The following is an 18,647-nucleotide window of genomic DNA, read 5'->3' on the forward strand; positions in this document are numbered from 1 at the left end:
TCCAGGCGTACAAAACACCATGGCAGATCTGCTCAGCAGACAAACGCAACAACTACACGAATGGGAACTGCATCCACAAGTTCTTCACCCATTCTTCCAACAGTGGGGGCATCCTCAGATAGACCTCTTCGCCACCCACGAAAACAAAAAATGCCCAAGCTTCGCCGCCAGATACCCACACCCATTGTCCAAGGGCAATGCGATATGGATGAACTGGTCAGGCAGATTTGCATACGCCTTTCCACCTCTCCCACTAATTCCATTAGTGGTAAGGAAGCTACAACAACACTCCCTCACACTCATTCTAGTAGCTCCAACGTGGGCCAGGCAGCCGTGGTACACCACACTACTACAACTATCAGTGGTACCACATCAAAAACTGCACCTATCCCCATGCCTCCTAACCCAGAACCATGGAGAAATCAGGCACCCGGACCCAGCTCAGCTCAACCTTGCGATCTGGCTCCTGAAATCTTAGAATTTGGATACCTTAACCTTCCCCCTGATTGCATGAACATCATCATGGAAGCCAGACGTCCTACCACTAGAGCATGCTATGCCGCAAAGTGGAAAAGATTTGTAATTTACTGCCGTAACAATACAATCAACCCTTTAGATGCATCCATACAGCACATCATATGCTATCTGCTCCATCTTCACAGGTGTAACCTGGCATATTCATCCATACGCCTACACCTAGCAGCGATCGCTGCTTATCTACAAAACAGACAGCATTTATCACTGTTCAGAGTGCCCGCTATTAAAGCCTTTATGGAAGGCCTTAAACGAGTAATTCCTCCCAGGGCACCACCTTACCCTGTATGGAATCTAAATGTAGTTCTTACAGGCTAATGGGTCCGCCCTTCGAACCAATGCATAAATGTGAGCTACAGTTTCTCACCTGTAAAACAGCTTTTCTCGTAGCTATCACTTCCCTTAGAAGGGTTGGTGAAATACAAGCGTTCACTATACAGGAACTCTTCCTACAAATACATCACAGCAAGGTCATACTTCGCACAAATCCGAAGTTTCTGCCCAAGGTCATTTCCCCCTTCCATCTCAATCAATCGGTGGAATTACCCGTCTTCTTCTCGCAACCTCAATCTGTTGCAGAAAGGGCTTTACACACACTTGATGTTAAGAGGGCTTTGCTGTACTACATACAGAGAACGCAACCTTTCAGGAAGACTAAACAATTGTTCGTCTCCTTCTCTCCACCACATAAAGGCAACCCCATCTCTAAATCAGGGATAGCTAGGTGGATTGTAAAGTGCATACAAATTTGCTATCAAAAGGCAAAAAGAACATTATCTGTTCCACCTAAAGCCCACTCTACTAGAAAGTTTGGGGCTTCTATGGCTTTTCTAGGGAACATACCCTTAGATGACATCTGCAAAGCAGCCACATGGTCAACACCGCACACCTTCACAAAACATTACTGTGTAGATGTGCATTCCAAGCAGCAAGCTAGTGTGGGCCAGGCTGTACTAAAGACACTTTTTCAAACCACTGCAACGGATACCGGTGGTCGCCGCTAAGGTTGGGTACTGCTATATAATCTATGCTAAGTGTACAATCTGCAGCTCATATGCCTCGAACGGAATATGCTACTTACCAGTATGCATCTGTTCTTGGCATGTAGAGCTGCAGAGTTGTACACGCCCACCCGCCTCCCCGGCTACCTGTATCCGTTCCAGTACATCTTATTTAGATACAACACACATGGGTTTCTCACTGTTATTACTACGCTCCATCATTTCCCTGTTGGCAAAAAACAATCTGAGGATGGAGCCGAAGCCCATGCGCAGTACGGACCGAAGGAGGAGTCACCGAACTCGTGACTTCCAAAGACTGTCCAAAGAACAAAAACAAACTGCAAACATCCGGGCCCAACACCAGATGGCGATCTATGCTAAGTGTACAACTCTGCAGCTCTACATGCCAAGAACAGATGCATACTGGTAAGTAGCATATTCCTTTCTGCTGTGCTTTAGCCACATTTTTACTTCGTGGGGAAAAATTGACACTACTCACAGTACCACATAAGTTGCTAAGTAAGGTTGCCACCTGATTAAAATTTCCCGACATAATATGCATTTTCGTGTGAATGCTGATTAAACAGTTTGGAAAGTCAGCCGAAGATCGCGTTTCCCCCTTAAAGCGCAAATAAATAACTACATGTTTATTAGAGTTTCAAAACTATTCCTACATGATTATTAAAGCAAATGGGTGACAGAATTGCCACGTAAAACAATACAGAGGATTTGACAGATTCTTATTTAAATAGCAGTCCTTGTCCCTCCAAGCCCTCCCAGAACATAAAAATGGGAAGAAATGTCTGGTGCTTTTCTTTGAGACCGGTTAAATCCCCGTCCCTAGAGTAAGATCGTTCTACCAAATTGTATCCTGGTTTTTAACACCAGCCTTTGATGGTGGTATTGGGACACAGTAAATCCTTTAATGTTAATTTGTGTGTATAATTAGTAATATTTGCTGTCATCGATTTTACTATCTTCTGGCTGGTCTAAAACCCTATATAGGTCCTAAATGTCTAAAAAGTTGTTCAAGGAGCGTTTACATAACTTTACCCTGATGCAGGTAGTGAGTATTTTTGTTAATGTGTCGTTTTTATCCAAATCATCAAAATAGTCTTTCCTGAGATTATAGTTACATTCAGGCAGCCTTTAGAGTAGGGCTGACTGTAGCTTTGTAAATAAAGCAGTACAATGGTTCCCTTAAAGGAGGTGGTATTTAGCCTAGACTCCTTTGCCTCGCAATTTTTACAAAACTATTTGTGACATACAGTAGCAATTAATTCCCTGTAGTGCCCTTACAACAAGAAATCCTTATAAGCATAAGAGACAAGTCTCTGCTCTCTCACTGTTGCTACCACACTTTGTCCTGATGATGAATGACACTGTTAAATTTACTTCGGCATGTACAACCTCACTTGTGGACAGATACGGATTCTAACAATATATGCACTGTGCTCTCATTTTTTTAGTTCTTCGCTATAATTGGATTATTTGTCAGCCCTCGTTTAATATGATCGTTCACTTGTACATAATGCTTTCTTGGTCATATATAAGGTAACAAAAATGCATCTGACACTGCTTTATTATAACTTTTCAGCATGCTGCAGATTTCTGTACAGCACAGCTTAATGACATAGGCAAAGTCAATATCTCTGGCTAAACACTTATAAGGTCCCAAAGGCGAGACCTATTGGCTTTGCCAATGCTTGTTGTTTGGGTGGCAGGGGTCTTTGCCGATCTGTCCGTTCTGCCCATGGTGACACTCCGTAGAGCTGCGGAATCCCAGAGTCCCCGCAGGTGGACCCCACAGCAGGGGGATGGTGGTCCCCCTGGATGGGCCAAGATCAGGTAGGGGGAGCAGCCAGAGCGAAGTTGAGGTTCAGACAAATCCTCCGCCGCCCGGTATGTGAGGCTGACTCCGCCTCTCCGGGCAGGATAACATAACAGGTGTATTTGTAAAGCGCACGATTACCCGTAGGTGTCTTGGCGCTGAATAACAGATGTTTGTTACCCAACTCAATGGTACTCATTTTATCGACCTCAGATGGATGAAAGGCTGAGTGGACCCGCCAGGATTTGAACCTGTGACAATGAGGTCAAACACAGGCCCCTGTGGTGGCTGCTTTAGTCCACTGAGCCACCAGACCAGGCTGGCCCCTCAGGAGCAAGGAAGGGGGGGGGAAGAGAAGGAGAGTCCTGGACCAGGGTCACCGGTAGGCCCCCGCCCGGGCCACAGAGCGCACAGGTAGGGAAGCAGCAGAGAAGCCAACAGTCAGCATCATCCCTTTAGGCCACAACTCCAGCGTGCAATGGTACAGGGAGGGGGGCCACCCCAGAGCCCCCCAGCAAGATGAACCCGGGGACCCAGGAGACGCAGGACTGGGGCCACTGATGGAGACCCGCACTCGCAGTCGGGCGCCACTCGGTATGCGTGGCCGAAAGCCCCTGTTGTCGGATTTTCCGTCGCTGGCAATGGCGGAACAGAACCAGGATGTTGGACAAGACCGGTGGGGTTCCTCTCCGTACCCGCTCCAGCGCGTTCTTCAGGCAAGTGGCGGTAGGCCGGGGGCCAAGAAAGCGGTTGAGGGGCCCAGTCACAGGCCTCCCGCCGCTCGATTTATGCGGCCAATGACCTCCCTCGGGCCAACCCCAGCCTAGGGAACGCTGCGTGCTGCCGAGCGTCACCTCGGGGTGTCCACAGGGCCCGGGGGAGACGGTCCAGATATCGCTCGGCCCAGGAGGGGGGAAGGGAGATCCAACTGGGCCAGACGGTGAACAGGGCCACTCGGGGCTGGCCCCCCGCAAATGTTGCCAGACCCCCTCTGCTGCCAGGACTCACCCTCTTTATGGTCTGCCACGCCTCGGGTCTTGGGGTCATCAAAGGCACCTCGCGGTGTACAGGAGGCGGCAGCCGCTGTCCTCCAGCCCCTGCTGCCCAATGCAGCAGCCGCGCCGCTGGGGGAGGACGGGGCACAAGCGCGAACCCCGTCGCAGGAGTAGGCCGCTGGATCACTGCACACCGGGCCCGCTCCTTCCAGCGCCGGCAGGGGAGACCAGGAGGCGGGAAGAAGGAGGCGAGCGTCGCCTCAGGCCGGCAATTTCTTCCGGGCAAGTCCGTAGCAGAGAAGCTCCCTCGCTCGTCCAGATGTCCGGATACAGGGCTGGGCGGAGCACTCCGAGGGCGGCCATTCAGGGCGAGGGAGCCGCCATCTTGGCCGCAAGGCCTGGCCGGCCGGTCTGCAGCAGCGGGACGATGAGGCTCGAGGCTCCGCACTCCCAGCGCCTCAGCCAAAGATGTTGCACTGGGTGAGCAGCAAATTTTAGGGCAGGATGGCTCGCTTAGCGTGAGGATTACGGGCGGATGGCGGAGGGGTCCGGGAGCACTCAAGGTGCGTCCACCATCTTGGCTTGGTAAGCCACGCCCCTAGCTTCTGTTTTCTTATGTGGCAAATGCATGTGAGAAAAATCGTAGGAACTGTGGGACACTTGGTAGCTTAATAGTGTGCCATACTACACACAAAGAATGCTTACACATTTAAGATTCCAAGTTCTCTCAATGAGACCGCACTCTTTTGAGCAGCTGTTTCTAGTCCTGTTGGCCTGCGCAGGCAACTTCTAACCAGTTGTAAAGCAAATGAAGAAGATTATAAGAATCGACTTGCATCTAGTTTTTAGGTATTTTAGTATTTCCATACATTGCTCAACATAAAGAAAATGTCTGACTCTCTCTGTATCGCACATAAATATTATTTTTAAGCTGAAAACTCCAATCCTTCACCCAACACTTAGTCCATTTAGTGGCCTGGCCATCGTTCTTCAAACTGTCAGGGTACTGGATCATTTAAGAAGCAGGCCAGTCCTCTCAGAATGTATTCCATTGCCTCTGGATGTTAGACATTTACAAAATGTTTTTTTTGGCAAAGCAGTTTACAAGTACTACTGCACCCATTAGTTTCATGCACTGCTGTTCCCTAGTAGAGAGAGTGATAAAAAGCCAGGGTATCTCCAGGTGGAAAGGCAGGGTGTGCCCATGAGTCCTGTCTTCCCTGAAGATGTATAGGAAGTTCAATAAAATACCTGCCTCTCCACTACTCCTGAGCAGATCTTGCTTCATGGGGTTAATAACTACCCATAAATACATGAGCTGTGTCTTTTTTAGCACACCCATATATGATGTCAGCACTTCATGACCTTTGACACCCTTGCAGTCGACTTGCAATGAACAAAGATGACAAATGGCTCAGTGGAGAACTGAAGATGGGGATAAGAAACATTAAGAATAGGCAAACTGCAACATGAGGGAAGTAGTAAAAGCAAAAACAAAAATCCAATTAGAGTGGTGTAATTAATCATAAGATTCGAGAGCATGTTCCCTGTGTCGTATGACTCACTTGTATTGTGGTTATAGGAACCTAATGTACGCCAGAGGAATGGTATATCCAGATTTCTTTTGATACTGGGTTACTTTGATACTGGGGTACTCTAGCAGTTCAGTAGAAACTAGTCTTCAAAATTCAGTCTTTTCTTTTTATAGCTTCATGCAACTTATCTCTATTTTGCAATCTGGCTTGCTTTTTTCATTAAGTGGGTGGCTATGATATTTTTACAGCAGTTAAAATTAACATTGAGGTGCCTGTGAGTTATGTTGATGGACTCTGAACTTGGCATGGATCGAAACAGCTAACAAAGGCAAAGATTGTGTTGGAGTTATCGAATTTGGACTTGATGTGCCAGTGTTGTTGCATGTCTTATACCTACAAGAAATGCATTCTTACAGGACCCATGCGGACACCATTTCTGATAATATTGGACAGGGTGGATTTTGGAGGGTTAAATCAGATCTCATGCATGTAAGTGATTTATAGAGCATAGACCTAGCAACAAGCAATGGAGCTCTGTACAGAAATGGTATTTAAGTATGCTTAGTTACAGAAATCGTAGGGGGGGGGGGGAATTCCTATAGCCTGACGCCCAGGACATATTGGGTGGGGTCAAGGACAATACGTTTTCCAGTTTATTTTGTCCTTGGGACAAGTAGGACCTACCCTCTGCAGCACAAACCCTTTGACAGTTTACAATACTAATATTCTGATTCAGGGAAGGGCACAGACTGCAGTTAAGGTAATATGTGTGTCCATATATTAAATCCGTCCACATTTGTATTTATGGTTCATTAATGCAAAGACTATATTAGGAGGTTGAGCGCTCTTAGGGAAATGTGTGCTCTGACTTCACTACTGACTATCGTTCCAGTGTAAAAATCTGTACACATGTTTGCAAAGGTTAGACATATAAGGCTATGTGTAGTGTTCCCAGAATGCTCACTGATAAGATGCAAATATTTCCAGAAACTTGAAAGCAAGATTGATGATTCTTTACTTACAAAATAAAATGTTCACAAACAAATGTAACTTGGAAAAACATTTGCTGAAACTTTAGCTATCATTTCTGTGAAGCTTCATTTAGTAAACTGTTGATGCACGCTAGTATTAGCAAAATATTCATAATGAAATAATCAGTGTTACCGGTTTCAACAATATTATGGGAAACATAAAAATAAACAAGCCTTGGCAAAGCCAACATGTCCGACATTGGTGGTAAGCCTTTGGGTTTTGTCAATGCATTTCTTGTTTTGCATGTTTTTTGTAAAACTTTATTGTTCTTGGTGCTGCCGGGCCTTCAGCATTATAACAAACATTGACAAAAAGCAAAAATAGTTTTTGGTATCTGAAAGCACATATTGCCACTCTAGTTCATGGCGCTAAACAAAACTACTTTGTGTGCAGATATGCTGCTTGTGAAAGAGCAGAATGCTGTTACTCTCAGTAAAGCCAGCCTATAGATAGAGAATTTTAATAAAAACAAATGCTCTTAGTTAACTCCAGAATTAATTAGGGAACCAGTTCTTAAAGAAAGCCACAAAAGTGCACCCATGGCATATGCCCTGGCATTAGTGCAGATTTACAGCTTTCATGAATTCACAATAATTTACAGAAGTAGGCCAGGTAACCGTACTCCCAGAAAATATACGTGAACTGCATTTTAGACTAGCAAATATGCCTGTGTAGAATTGCTCATGCGAACATTTGTAGTGTTTACAAGTTCACTTTCCCTGCAACCACTTTTTTCCCCCAAACCTGAAGAAATTTTACTTCTGGCATTGTGGGGAGTACATTTCCTACCTTTCTCAATATGGGGACAAGGTTAAAGAAGAGCTGGTGAAAACTCCTAAAACATGCAAGGTTAGTAGTTGAGGACGACTCAATAGGGCATTTCAACCCTGGAACTATTGTTTACCGCAACTCCAGCCCCAGTACGTAGATCTGCAGAAAGGTGACAAAATAAGGAAATTGGTAGTTTTCCAACCCTTGTATACTATCGGCCCTAGCATAATCAGAGAGGCATTATCAGAGTTCTTATATAATGAGATTGCAGACATAATTTGTCACCGTGCTACATGGCATCAAAAGGATAAGTGGATTTTTTTTTACAGTACAAGTAGATTTATGAAGCTACCCGTTCCGTGGACAAGTAGATATTTTAAATTCCACACCCCTGAGAAATGTTAAAGTCCGTTTACATAGAAGAGCGGAGGGGTTTAGAGCACAGAAGTAACATATTGTGGCACCAGTGGCAAAGATAAAAGGGAAGGAGATAGCAAGGAGAGACTGCAGAGCAGTGCAAGGTGGGGTTGGGCATGGAAATGTAAGAGGGATGTTTCTTCAGAGGAGCTTCATAGTGGATGGCTATCATCCGCCTTTAAAATAAAGTACGTTTTGGAGGCTTGCAAAGGAGCCCTGGGGTTGAGGGAGACTAGCAGGCATCTTGTAGTCCGTCTATACAAGTTCTAGAGCAATAATGGGACGTGGGGCAGATTGGTGGGTGATTTTTGGGGCTTGTTTTCTGGCTTCTGAGCCAACAGAGTGTACAGTTGAGGTGAGTGAAAGACGTCCTTTTTGTTGTGGGATGATCCTCAATGTTTTTGAACAATGGAGGTTGGATAACAATGATTTGGGTACCGTAAAAAAGGGCAAGTAAATGGTTGTCCTCAGTAGGGTTGAATATTGTGTGGCAGCGCTTGGTCCTTAAGAATTGATTTTGTACCTACCTGCCTCTTTGGAAATACTTACTGATTTATTGTGATCTTCTATCAAAAATTATGTTTCAGTCTAATTCAAAGATGACCGCTCATTACCACTGCATTATCTGTGCCACCACTGTTTTCAGAAGGACCGAAATGATCAGTCATTTGAAGCGGCACTTGAATAAAGGAGAAACAAAAATCATATTCCTGACAGGTCAGTAATGTCATAGTACCATATTCTCTGTCATACGGCTCTTATATGTTGCCTACTCATGTCCATAATTATCAGGTTAAATAGAGTCCACATTTCTAAACAGCGCTGTGCCTCATTACTATTTCTGTAGCATTGGGCAGGCGAGTCGCCATGTTCCTTTCCTAGGGCTCCAGCTTAATGCTCTTTCATAATGCCTCGTTGATAGTCTATGATCATATTGCCTCACCGCTGCTTCAAAAACACTGGCTCATCCCGCATTCTCTTGGTTTAAATATTTGTTATTGATTTTCTTTTTTTGTTAAACGTGTGCAGCGTAATGATGTCCAAAATGGAGAGCACGTTTCTTGTGAATGATGCGGGTGAAGTTATTATAGTTTTTATTCAATCTCATTTACAGGTTACCCGGTCAGTTGTCTAACTAAATACATGAATCTTCAGCTTTCTACAAGCGTAGAATGCAAGACTGAGTAATTTTTTTCATTCCTAATTCTCCTTGCATCTTTTACTGACCTTCCCTGTGTCTAATTTCCTTGCAGAAAAACAGCTTCAGTCCTTAGTCACTGTCCCTCGCCCCTGAGTCCACCTTAGTTGTATCGCTTTATATGGCATGTCTAGTTTCCTACTACTTTTTTACGGTGATACTCCATGAAAGCAAACAAAACAACACTGTTGCTGAATGAAAGACAAACTGGGCACTATGCCCATGTGAAGTTAACCTTTGTTTACTTTTTTTCCACAATGCTGCAGGAAATTACAAAATTGATTTAGCTGCTAGGTTCTAGAGACTAGGAAATTCTATTTAATGCACAATCATAAACATATTTTTTATATACTGTTGAGACTCTCGCTTTTCTGTACCTGCTTTAATTCAGGTGCTGGTACATATTACTCTGCTTTTTTGTTATTTTTCCTTTGAACTTAACTTTAACCCTAATCTTTCATAGGAGTGCTGCTTTTATTATTTTGTTTTGTATCCTTTGCCTGTTTTTTTTCTCAACCATTTAGGTTTGAAATGTGGGTTGATTTTGTTAGGGTAGAAAAGTGCAGTTTTGGCACCATGAAAAGCTCCGGATTTATTAACCCTCGGATGATTTGTTAATGCATTCACACCGTCATCATACTTAATTTTTGTAGGGCAACCTTCTGCAGCTCCCAGCCGAGCTAATTCTGTGCGACCTTCTGATGACCTACTAAAGGAGGCTGATACCAATGTCCAAGTTTTGCCAAACTACAGCACGCCTTGGAAGTCGGACTCTTTTTTTAATCCAAAAATGAAGACTAGCAGGTGAGAGCAGTTGCAGAACGAAGGAGTTTGCCTATGATGAGCTGGGGCTATTTAAGAACCTTCCACAGTGAAATATTGAATGGTGCTAGTGAATCCTCCAGTGAGGGATGGGATATTTATACTAAAGCTTTGCAATCATATGAACAGTATATTTAGTGCTAAGGGCACTGCCACATGAAAGAGTTGCTTTTATCTAAGTTATTTGTTGTACCCAACAGTGTTGAACCCAGTTTTGTTGCTTCTTCTGTTTTTTTTCTTGCATTCCACTTTCTTTAGTCTGTGTATGTTTTGCCAAGTAAGTCTCTGCACTAGTGTCAGTACCTAGCTCTTTTAAACACCTAATCTCCGGAGAGGTAACGTTTCAGATTTTAATAACCTCTTGCAGATTTCCCACCTAGATAGGTTCGAGGCATGTGGGCTGCTGAATTCATATCTGTGCATAGATCGCCGCCTAGTGTTGGGTCCGGGTGATTGCACATTGTTGTCCTGGAAGAGTCTTCGAAGTATCACGAGATAGGTGGCTCCTCCCCTGGACTACAGTGATCATGGGCATCCTCTCCATCCTCAGATTGTTTTTTTTCGCCATTGGGTTCGGATGTGCTTATCTTAGCTCAAGTTAGGAAAACTTTATTTAAGGCAAAAGCCTTTAGGTATCGTCGGTATTGTTTGCGTTCGGTATCGATAACTTATTACTTGTTCTCGGACTTATTCACCCTTCTCGAACCGAGTTTCGGTCCGAACATCGATCGACGTTCGAGGATGGAATCGAGGACTCCCTTCAAGAGATGTCCCTTATGTCATGCGAAATATCCACACATCGATGTCCATCCGGTGTGTAACAAATGTTTATCACCGGATCATGATGAGTCCAGGTGTATGGCCTGCGCCCGGTTCCGTTCAAAGAAGACACTTCGGACTCGACGGGCGGCTAGATTGGAGGCCAAACAATCGGCGCCTAACCCGGTTAACATATTCAGCACCGAGGATGAAGAAGTCGAGAGCGTCGAAGAGATAGACTCGAGCCATGCGTCGGAGCATGAATCCCAATATGACGACGATGATGAGGTGATCTTCGAGGACGAAGACGTCGTTGACGAGGTAGGAGACGACTATGAGGCCCTTGGGGCCGAGGAAGATAGCTCGGGCGAGGAGCTAGGCCAATCCGTCGATGCGGAGGCCGAAGACAGTCTCAATAAGGCTCAGGTTGAGGGATCGCCTGCGGGCCTTACCCAAGATCGGTCAGATCGTTCAACAGCCCTGCCTGAAGGCCCGGCTTCGAACATTTCAAAAGAGCCAGAAATATCCAAAAAGACTGGAGTCGATTCAGTGAAATCGAAACCAAACCCAGCACCGGTCAAATCGAAAGTGCAACTGGTTACGGTCGGATCGAAGCCCTCCAATCCGTCGACACAGAAGGAGGACGTCTGAGCCGACCAAACAAAGAAGGACTTCGGTACAGAGAAACCAAAAAAGGACTTCGGCACCGAGAAACAGAAGAAGGCCCTCGGTCCCGAGAAGACGCAACGGCCTATAGCACCGAAGGTTGGGGCACCAACGACCAAGGTCAAGGTGGTCGATCAGACTACATCAACACCGAAGAGTGCTAAAACTGCCAAAATATCGGATCAACAGGCCGTCGATCCCAAACTTCGGATCGAAAGCCCAAAGGCTGGGAAGAAACCGGAGACCGTGTCGAGGCCTGTCTCCAAAGAGCCTATCGGTTCCAAAGCACCGTCTGCATTCACGTTGCAACAGGTGTCGGAGTCCCTTCAGCGCATCAGGGAACGGGCCACCCTCGAACCGAAAACGGGTCCCGAACCGCACAAGGTCGCCAAGGCTCACTCGGCGCCGGCACCGATCAAGTTTGGATTGCCACCACCAGGGGCACTGAAGATGTTCGAACTTAGGAAGAGTATCGAACAACCACGAACGGTGTCCACAGAAAGAACCGATGTGGAAGACACTGGTAGGCTGTTGTTCCGCAAGCGGAGAATTGTTCCAGAAAACGCTTTGGACTCATACAAGATTCCACTAAAAAGGAAAATGGCGTCCGGTTCGACACCAGTGCTTGTAGAAACATTCCAAACCTATCATCAGGAACCACCATCCTTTTCTCCCACACACTCGGAGGCGGATGCAGGAGAGGGCTATATTGAGGATAATACCACTTATACTGTGGATAATGACCCTGATGACCAACAGCAAGACCAAGATCAAGCATGGGGAGACCCTAATGACCCAGGAGACCCACAAAATGCTCCTGACACTCATCTTTATAATATCAAACCATCTCCCACTGAAGATACTGCTGCTTTTAACGCCCTCATTGAAAGGGCTGCTGCCAATCACGGAGTGGAACTTCATTCTGACTCTGTGGAGGAGGATTTCTTGGTGGACACGTTCTCCGCATCAGAAAGAACGGTCAAGACTCTACCAATGTTAAAAGGGGTTATTCAACATGCTAAGGACATCTTTAAGGAGACTACCAGGGCACGGGTATTGAACCCGAGAATAGAGAAGAAATACAAACCAGCCCCCAGGGACCCAATGTACATTAAGGGTCAATTGCCGTTGGACTCCATGGTAGTTTCTAATGCTCGCAAGAGAGCTAACTCGCAGACTACAGGTGATGCTCCTCCTCCAGACAAGGAGTCCAAAGTGCTAGAAACATCAGGCAAAAGGATAGCAGCACAAGCAGCAAACATCTGGCGCATTGCCAACACTCAGGAACTCCTGGCCCGATACGACAGGTCACACTACGATACCCTAGAAACACTGCTAGAACACCTACCAGATGAATACAAAGATGGAGCGGAGCTCATCAGAGAGGGACAACTCATTACAAATGCGTCCATCAAATGCGCACTAGATGCAGCTGACACTGCAGCAAGGGCAATCAACACTAGTGTGATGTTGAGGAGGCACGCATGGCTGAGAATATCGGGTTTCAAACCTGAGATTCAAAATAATATCTTGAATCAACCAGTCAACCCAGACTTTTTATTTGGCCCCGAGGTTGACGCTACACTGGAAAAGATTAAAAAGGACACAAACTGCGAAATCTATGGGGGCTCTACAGTCGCAGCAGTTTCGGAGTGGCTCCTTTCGTCGCCCCGGGAATAGAGGAGCAGCTAGAGGTCAGGGGTCCCAGCAGCAGTACAATAAAGGAGGTACCCAGAGTACCTATAATAAGAACAATAGGGGTGGATATCGTGGATCCAGCACCAAAGGCAGTGGACGAGGACACAACAACACCAGGTCCTCCGCCAATAACAAACAGTGACGTCTTGTCACTGCCCCCGACCACATAACACCGGTCGGGGGGAGACTCCAACAGTTCCTGCCAGTCTGGAGATCCATCACCACAGACAGGTGGGTTAGAGAAATTGTCCAGTACGGTTATTGTCTGGAATTAACATCCAATCCGCCCACCATACCGCCAAGACACCGGCCTATGTCCGCAGAGCACTTGGCGTTATTGCAGCAGGAAGTACTAAGTATGCTGCAGAAAGGAGCCATAGAAATCGTGCCCGTAGACCAACGAGGGTCAGGGGTGTACTCTCTGTACTTCTTGATCCCAAAAAAGGACGGGTCTCTCAGACCTATACTAGACCTAAGACCTCTCAACCAATACATTCTGTCAGAGCATTTTCATATGCTCACCCTCCAGCAGGTTCTACCGTTACTCAGTCGGGGAGACTTCCTAGCAACACTAGATTTGAAGGATGCGTATTTCCACATACCCATACACCCATCACACAAAAAATATCTCAGGTTCACTCTTCAGGATCAGCATTATCAGTTCAAAGTACTCCCTTTCGGAGTAACGACTGCGCCCAGGGTCTTTACCAAATGCCTAGCGACAGTGGCTGCACACTTAAGGAGACAGCCCATTCACGTCTTCCCTTACCTGGACGACTGTATTGTTCAGGCAAAGTCAGCCCAGCAGTGTGCCAGCCACATATCCCACACCATTCACCTTCTTCACAGTCTGGGATTCTCACTAAATTATCCAAAGTCACATCTCCAACCCGCCCACGTACGGCAGTACCTGGGCGCGACCATAGACACTCTGGCTGCCAAAGCTCAGCCAAATTTAGCGAGAATCAACAGCATGCAACTGCTGATAAAAAAGTTCAGACCACAACACTCCCTTCCAGCGGGAGTGTTCATGCAGTTGATAGGCATGATGGCCTCCTGCATCTTCATAGTCCCGCACGCGAGACTACATGTGCGCCCGCTTCAGGAGTGCTTGGCACGTCAATGAAATCAGACTCAAGGACAGTTGAAAGACCTAGTGTTGGTGAGCGGTCGGGCATACAACTCTCTGCATTGGTGGAATCCACAAAACCTTTGCAAGGGCCGACCGTTCCAAGAGCCTGTTCCACAAATAATACTGACGGCGGACGCGTCTCTCCAGGGATGGGGAGCTCATGTACTCAATTACACAGTGCAGGGACTATGGACGACACAGCAACAGAAGATGCACATCAACCTTCTGGAACTGATGGCTATCTTCCTGGCAATGAAGGCATTCAAAGTACACTTGTGCAACAAAGTCGTGTTGATCCGGACGGACAACATGACTGCCATGTACTACATACAGAAGCAGGGAGGAACACACTCTCCACGGTTGTCTCATCTGGCTCAGAGCATGTGGAGGTGGGCCATTCAGAGGAACATGTTCCTCATGGCAGAACACCTCCCGGGCAAGGACAACCAAATGGCGGATCTGCTCAGCAGACACAGCCACCAAATGCACGAGTGGGAGCTACATCCATCGGTACTCCAACCGTACTTCCAGCAGTGGGGTCCTCCAGAGATAGACCTATCCGCCACAAGGGAAAACGCAAAATGCCAAAGCTTTGCCGCCAGGTTTCCGCATCCACAGTCGCAGGGCAATGCGATATGGATGAACTGGTCAGGCAGATTTGCGTACGCTTTTCCCCCAGCGCCATTAATACCGCTAGTGGCACGTAAACTAAGGCAACACTCAATGACACTCATCCTGGTTGCTCCAATGTGGGCACGCCAGCCATGGTACACCACGTTACTAGAACTTTCCGTGGTGCCGCCTCAAACACTGCGGCTAACACCCAAACTTTTAACACAGAACCATGGCGACATTCAGCACCCAGATCCGCAACAGCTGAACCTGGCGATCTGGCTCCTGAAGTCTTAGAGTTTGGCTACCTGAACCTGCCTCGGGAATGTATGAATATCAAGGAGGCCAGAAGACCCACGACCAGAGCTTGCTATGCGGCTAAATGGAAAAGATTTGTCATTTACTGTAAAAACAATAACATTAATCCGCTGGATGCATCCATTCAGAACATCATCTGTTACCTGTTACACTTATACCGATGCAATCTGGCATACAGCTCCATCCGTATACATCTAACCGCAATAGCAGCCTATCTTCAAAACAGGCAGCACCTCTCTTTATTCAGAGTGCCTGCCATCAAAGCCTTCTTAGAGGGACTCAAACGAGTGATTCCTCCAACACACCCACCGGCACCGGTGTGGAACCTGAATGTGGTCCTCACCAGATTGATGGGTCCACCCTTTGAACCTCTACATTCATGTGAGATTCAATTCCTCACCTGGAAAGTAGCTTTCTTAGTGGCAATCACTTCGTTGAGAAGAGTTAGTGAACTCCAGGCGCTAACCATTCAAGAGCCATTCATACAGGTCCACGCAAACAGGGTTGTACTATGTACCAACCCCACATTCATGCCTAAAGTGATATCGCAGTTCCACATGAATCAGACTATTGAACTGCCTGTTTTCTTTCCAAATTCAGAAAATGTCGCAGAAAGAATGCTCCATACACTAGATGTAAAGAGGGCCCTCATGTACTATATAGACAGGACAAAGGATTTTAGGAAAACAAAACAACTGTTCGTTGCCTTTTCTCCACAACACAAGGGCAACGCCATTTCCAAAGCAGGGATAGCCAGATGGATCGTTAAATGTATTCAAATTTGCTATGAAAAAGGTTAACGCACATTAACGATTCCCCCCAGAGCCCACTCAACACGAAAGTTAGGGGCGTCCATGGCTTTCCTAGGGAACATTCCTTTAGAGGAAATATGTAGAGCAGCCACATGGTCCACTATACATACATTTACAAAACACTACTGTGTAGATGTACATTCAAAACAGCAGGCAGCTTTAGGACAGGCTGTTCTCAAGACCTTTTTTCAGACTGCTGCAACTGGCACGGGCAGCCGCCGCTAATGGAGGAACTGCTATATAATCTATGCACAGATATGAATTCAGCAGCCCACATGCCTCGAACCGAATATGCTACTTACCAGTATGCATCTGTTCTTGGCATGTAGGGCTGCTGACATTCATATCGCCCACCCTCCTCCCCGGCGCCTGTAGCGGCTGCAGCACTCAGAATTACTGTATAGCATGGTCATCACTTACTGTATCTACTCCATCACTGCCACAATGGCGAAAAACAATCTGAGGATGGAGAGGATGCCCATGCGCACTGTAGTCCAGGGGAGGAGCCACCTATCTCGTGATACTTCGAAGACTCTTCCAGGACAACAATGTGCAATCATCCGGACCCAACACTAGGCGGCGATCTATGCACAGATATGAATGTCAGCAGCCCTACCTGCCAAGAACAGATGGTAAGTAGCATATTCGTTTCTTTTCATTTAAAAAAAATTCTGCTCCGATCTTTTGTTTGTTTCTCGTTTTGGATTTTTGTCCTTTTGTTGTTGAGACCTGTTTTACAGAATTACCTATCTAATAATCATCCTTACCCAAATTTCAGCTCTTATTCTACTTGCTTGTTGTGTTGTAGGTTTGCAGATTAGATGGGCAAATGCAATATTTTTTTCCATATAGGCAAATAAATTGACATTTTGCAGCCCTCCAGGAATTAACATGCAGTAATTCCCAATTTTCCTGTTAAAGGTATACTAAAGCATATCTTTGTGAGACCGCTTGAGAATATAGAAGTCCCTAATCTTGTCAGATCATGTTGAAATAAATATTTTTTATGTTTTTTGCAATCGGGTGGATTTGTTAGGTAGTCCTACTGCAATGAAACTTTTGAAGGACCAGAATTCATATGATAATTCTCATAGCCCGTTTAAAAGACTCAATACCAGTGCGAGGGTTTCACCTGCTTATGATGTCATTGCTGCAGAGTGCTGATGCATTTTTTAAATATATGTTCGAGGCATATGAGCTGCAGATTACACACTTTTGCATAGATCGCCATCTGGTGTTGGGCCCGGATGTTTGCAGTTTGTCTTTCCTCTTGGAAAGTCTTTGGAAGTCACAAGGTCGGCGACTCCTCCTTTGGATCGTATTGCGCATGGGCTTCGGCTCCATCCTCAGATTGTTTTTTTTCCGCCATCGGGCTCAGATGTAATCTTCGCGCTCCGGTTCCGAACAGCTTCCAGTTCGACGATCCACGCGCATTCCTCACCCCAATCGCTGTATTGTTTCGATCACGATCTCTTCAATCAACACGCCTTCTCATCGACACAAACCTTCGGTTCCAGTCGTCGACGGCGGCCTTCGGTCCTACCCAGACTTCGGTCCCAGCTCATGGAAAGAACTCCATTTAAAAAGTGCCCTCGATGTGGGTCCAAATTTCCCCACACCGATCTTCATGAGGTATGCAATCTCTGCCTCTCCCCTGAACACGAGGCTCGAGACTGTCCGGCCTGTAAGTTTTTCCGATCCAAAAAGACTATTCGGGACCGAAGAGCCAGAAGGAACATGGCACACTCCTCGACATCCATTCCAGTCGACATCTTCGGAGACGACATCGACGATCCGGAACATCATCGCACCGAAGAGGACCTCGTCAGCGCTTCCGAGGCCGACGAGTCAGATGTGGAGGACATCACTCCGGCGCAGAGGGTCTTGAGTACTATTCTACCCCCGCCCACACCCGCGCCGACACCCAAAAAGGCTTCGGTCATGCCTTTGCCTCCGGGCCTAGGCAAGACCAGAGACACTGCTTCACACACCCCACCTTCGGGCCCGGTGAAGAAGCCAAGTAAGCCTTCCGGCGGCTCAGGCTCGAGCCAGCCTACCAGCAGTGCCGAGAAACACACTTCGGCCCCGAAAAAGAAACCGGCCTCCACCTCAACACCGAGCTCCGCACCGAAGCCCTCGGGGTCGAAACCCAGCTCTTCGGCACCGACGCCATCTTCGGCGCCGACCAAACCACACAAGGCCACCGACACTTCCAAGCCGAAGCCCATCTCTGCGCCGACCAAGAGACCGGAGGGTCCCAAGCCAGGTTCTAAACATCAAACCGGCACGGAGAAACCTAAAGTCATCGGCCCAGACGCCTTCGGCGCCAACGGACCAAATTACCTCACCAGAGCTATTTACACCGGATCCCTTGCAAAAAACTCTTACCAAGGATCCAAAAACTGGACATTTGACACTCTCTACCAAAAAGAGACATTTGGAGAAGCCTGCTCCGCCTCCACCTCCAAAGAGGAAGGACTCTGCTACCTCTCCGTTCAGAATACCTTCCCCTCC

General features: G+C 46.7%; 1 protein-coding gene across 2 annotated transcripts in view; it reads left to right on the forward strand.

Annotated features, from left to right (window-relative positions):
• Positions 1-18,647, forward strand: part of TRMT1L (tRNA methyltransferase 1L) — a 410,259-nt gene that overhangs the window by 113,473 nt on the left and 278,139 nt on the right. For both annotated transcript variants that reach the window (XM_085601513.1, XM_085601514.1), the window contains exons 7-8: positions 8,704-8,833; positions 9,968-10,118. In XM_085601513.1, coding sequence (XP_085457639.1) covers positions 8,704-8,833; positions 9,968-10,118 — 281 coding nt within the window. The remainder of the gene's footprint in view (positions 1-8,703; positions 8,834-9,967; positions 10,119-18,647) is intronic.

This window comes from Triturus cristatus, chromosome 4_2, assembly GCF_964204655.1.
Source record: "Triturus cristatus chromosome 4_2, aTriCri1.1, whole genome shotgun sequence".
Taxonomy (NCBI): Eukaryota; Metazoa; Chordata; class Amphibia; order Caudata; family Salamandridae; genus Triturus; species Triturus cristatus.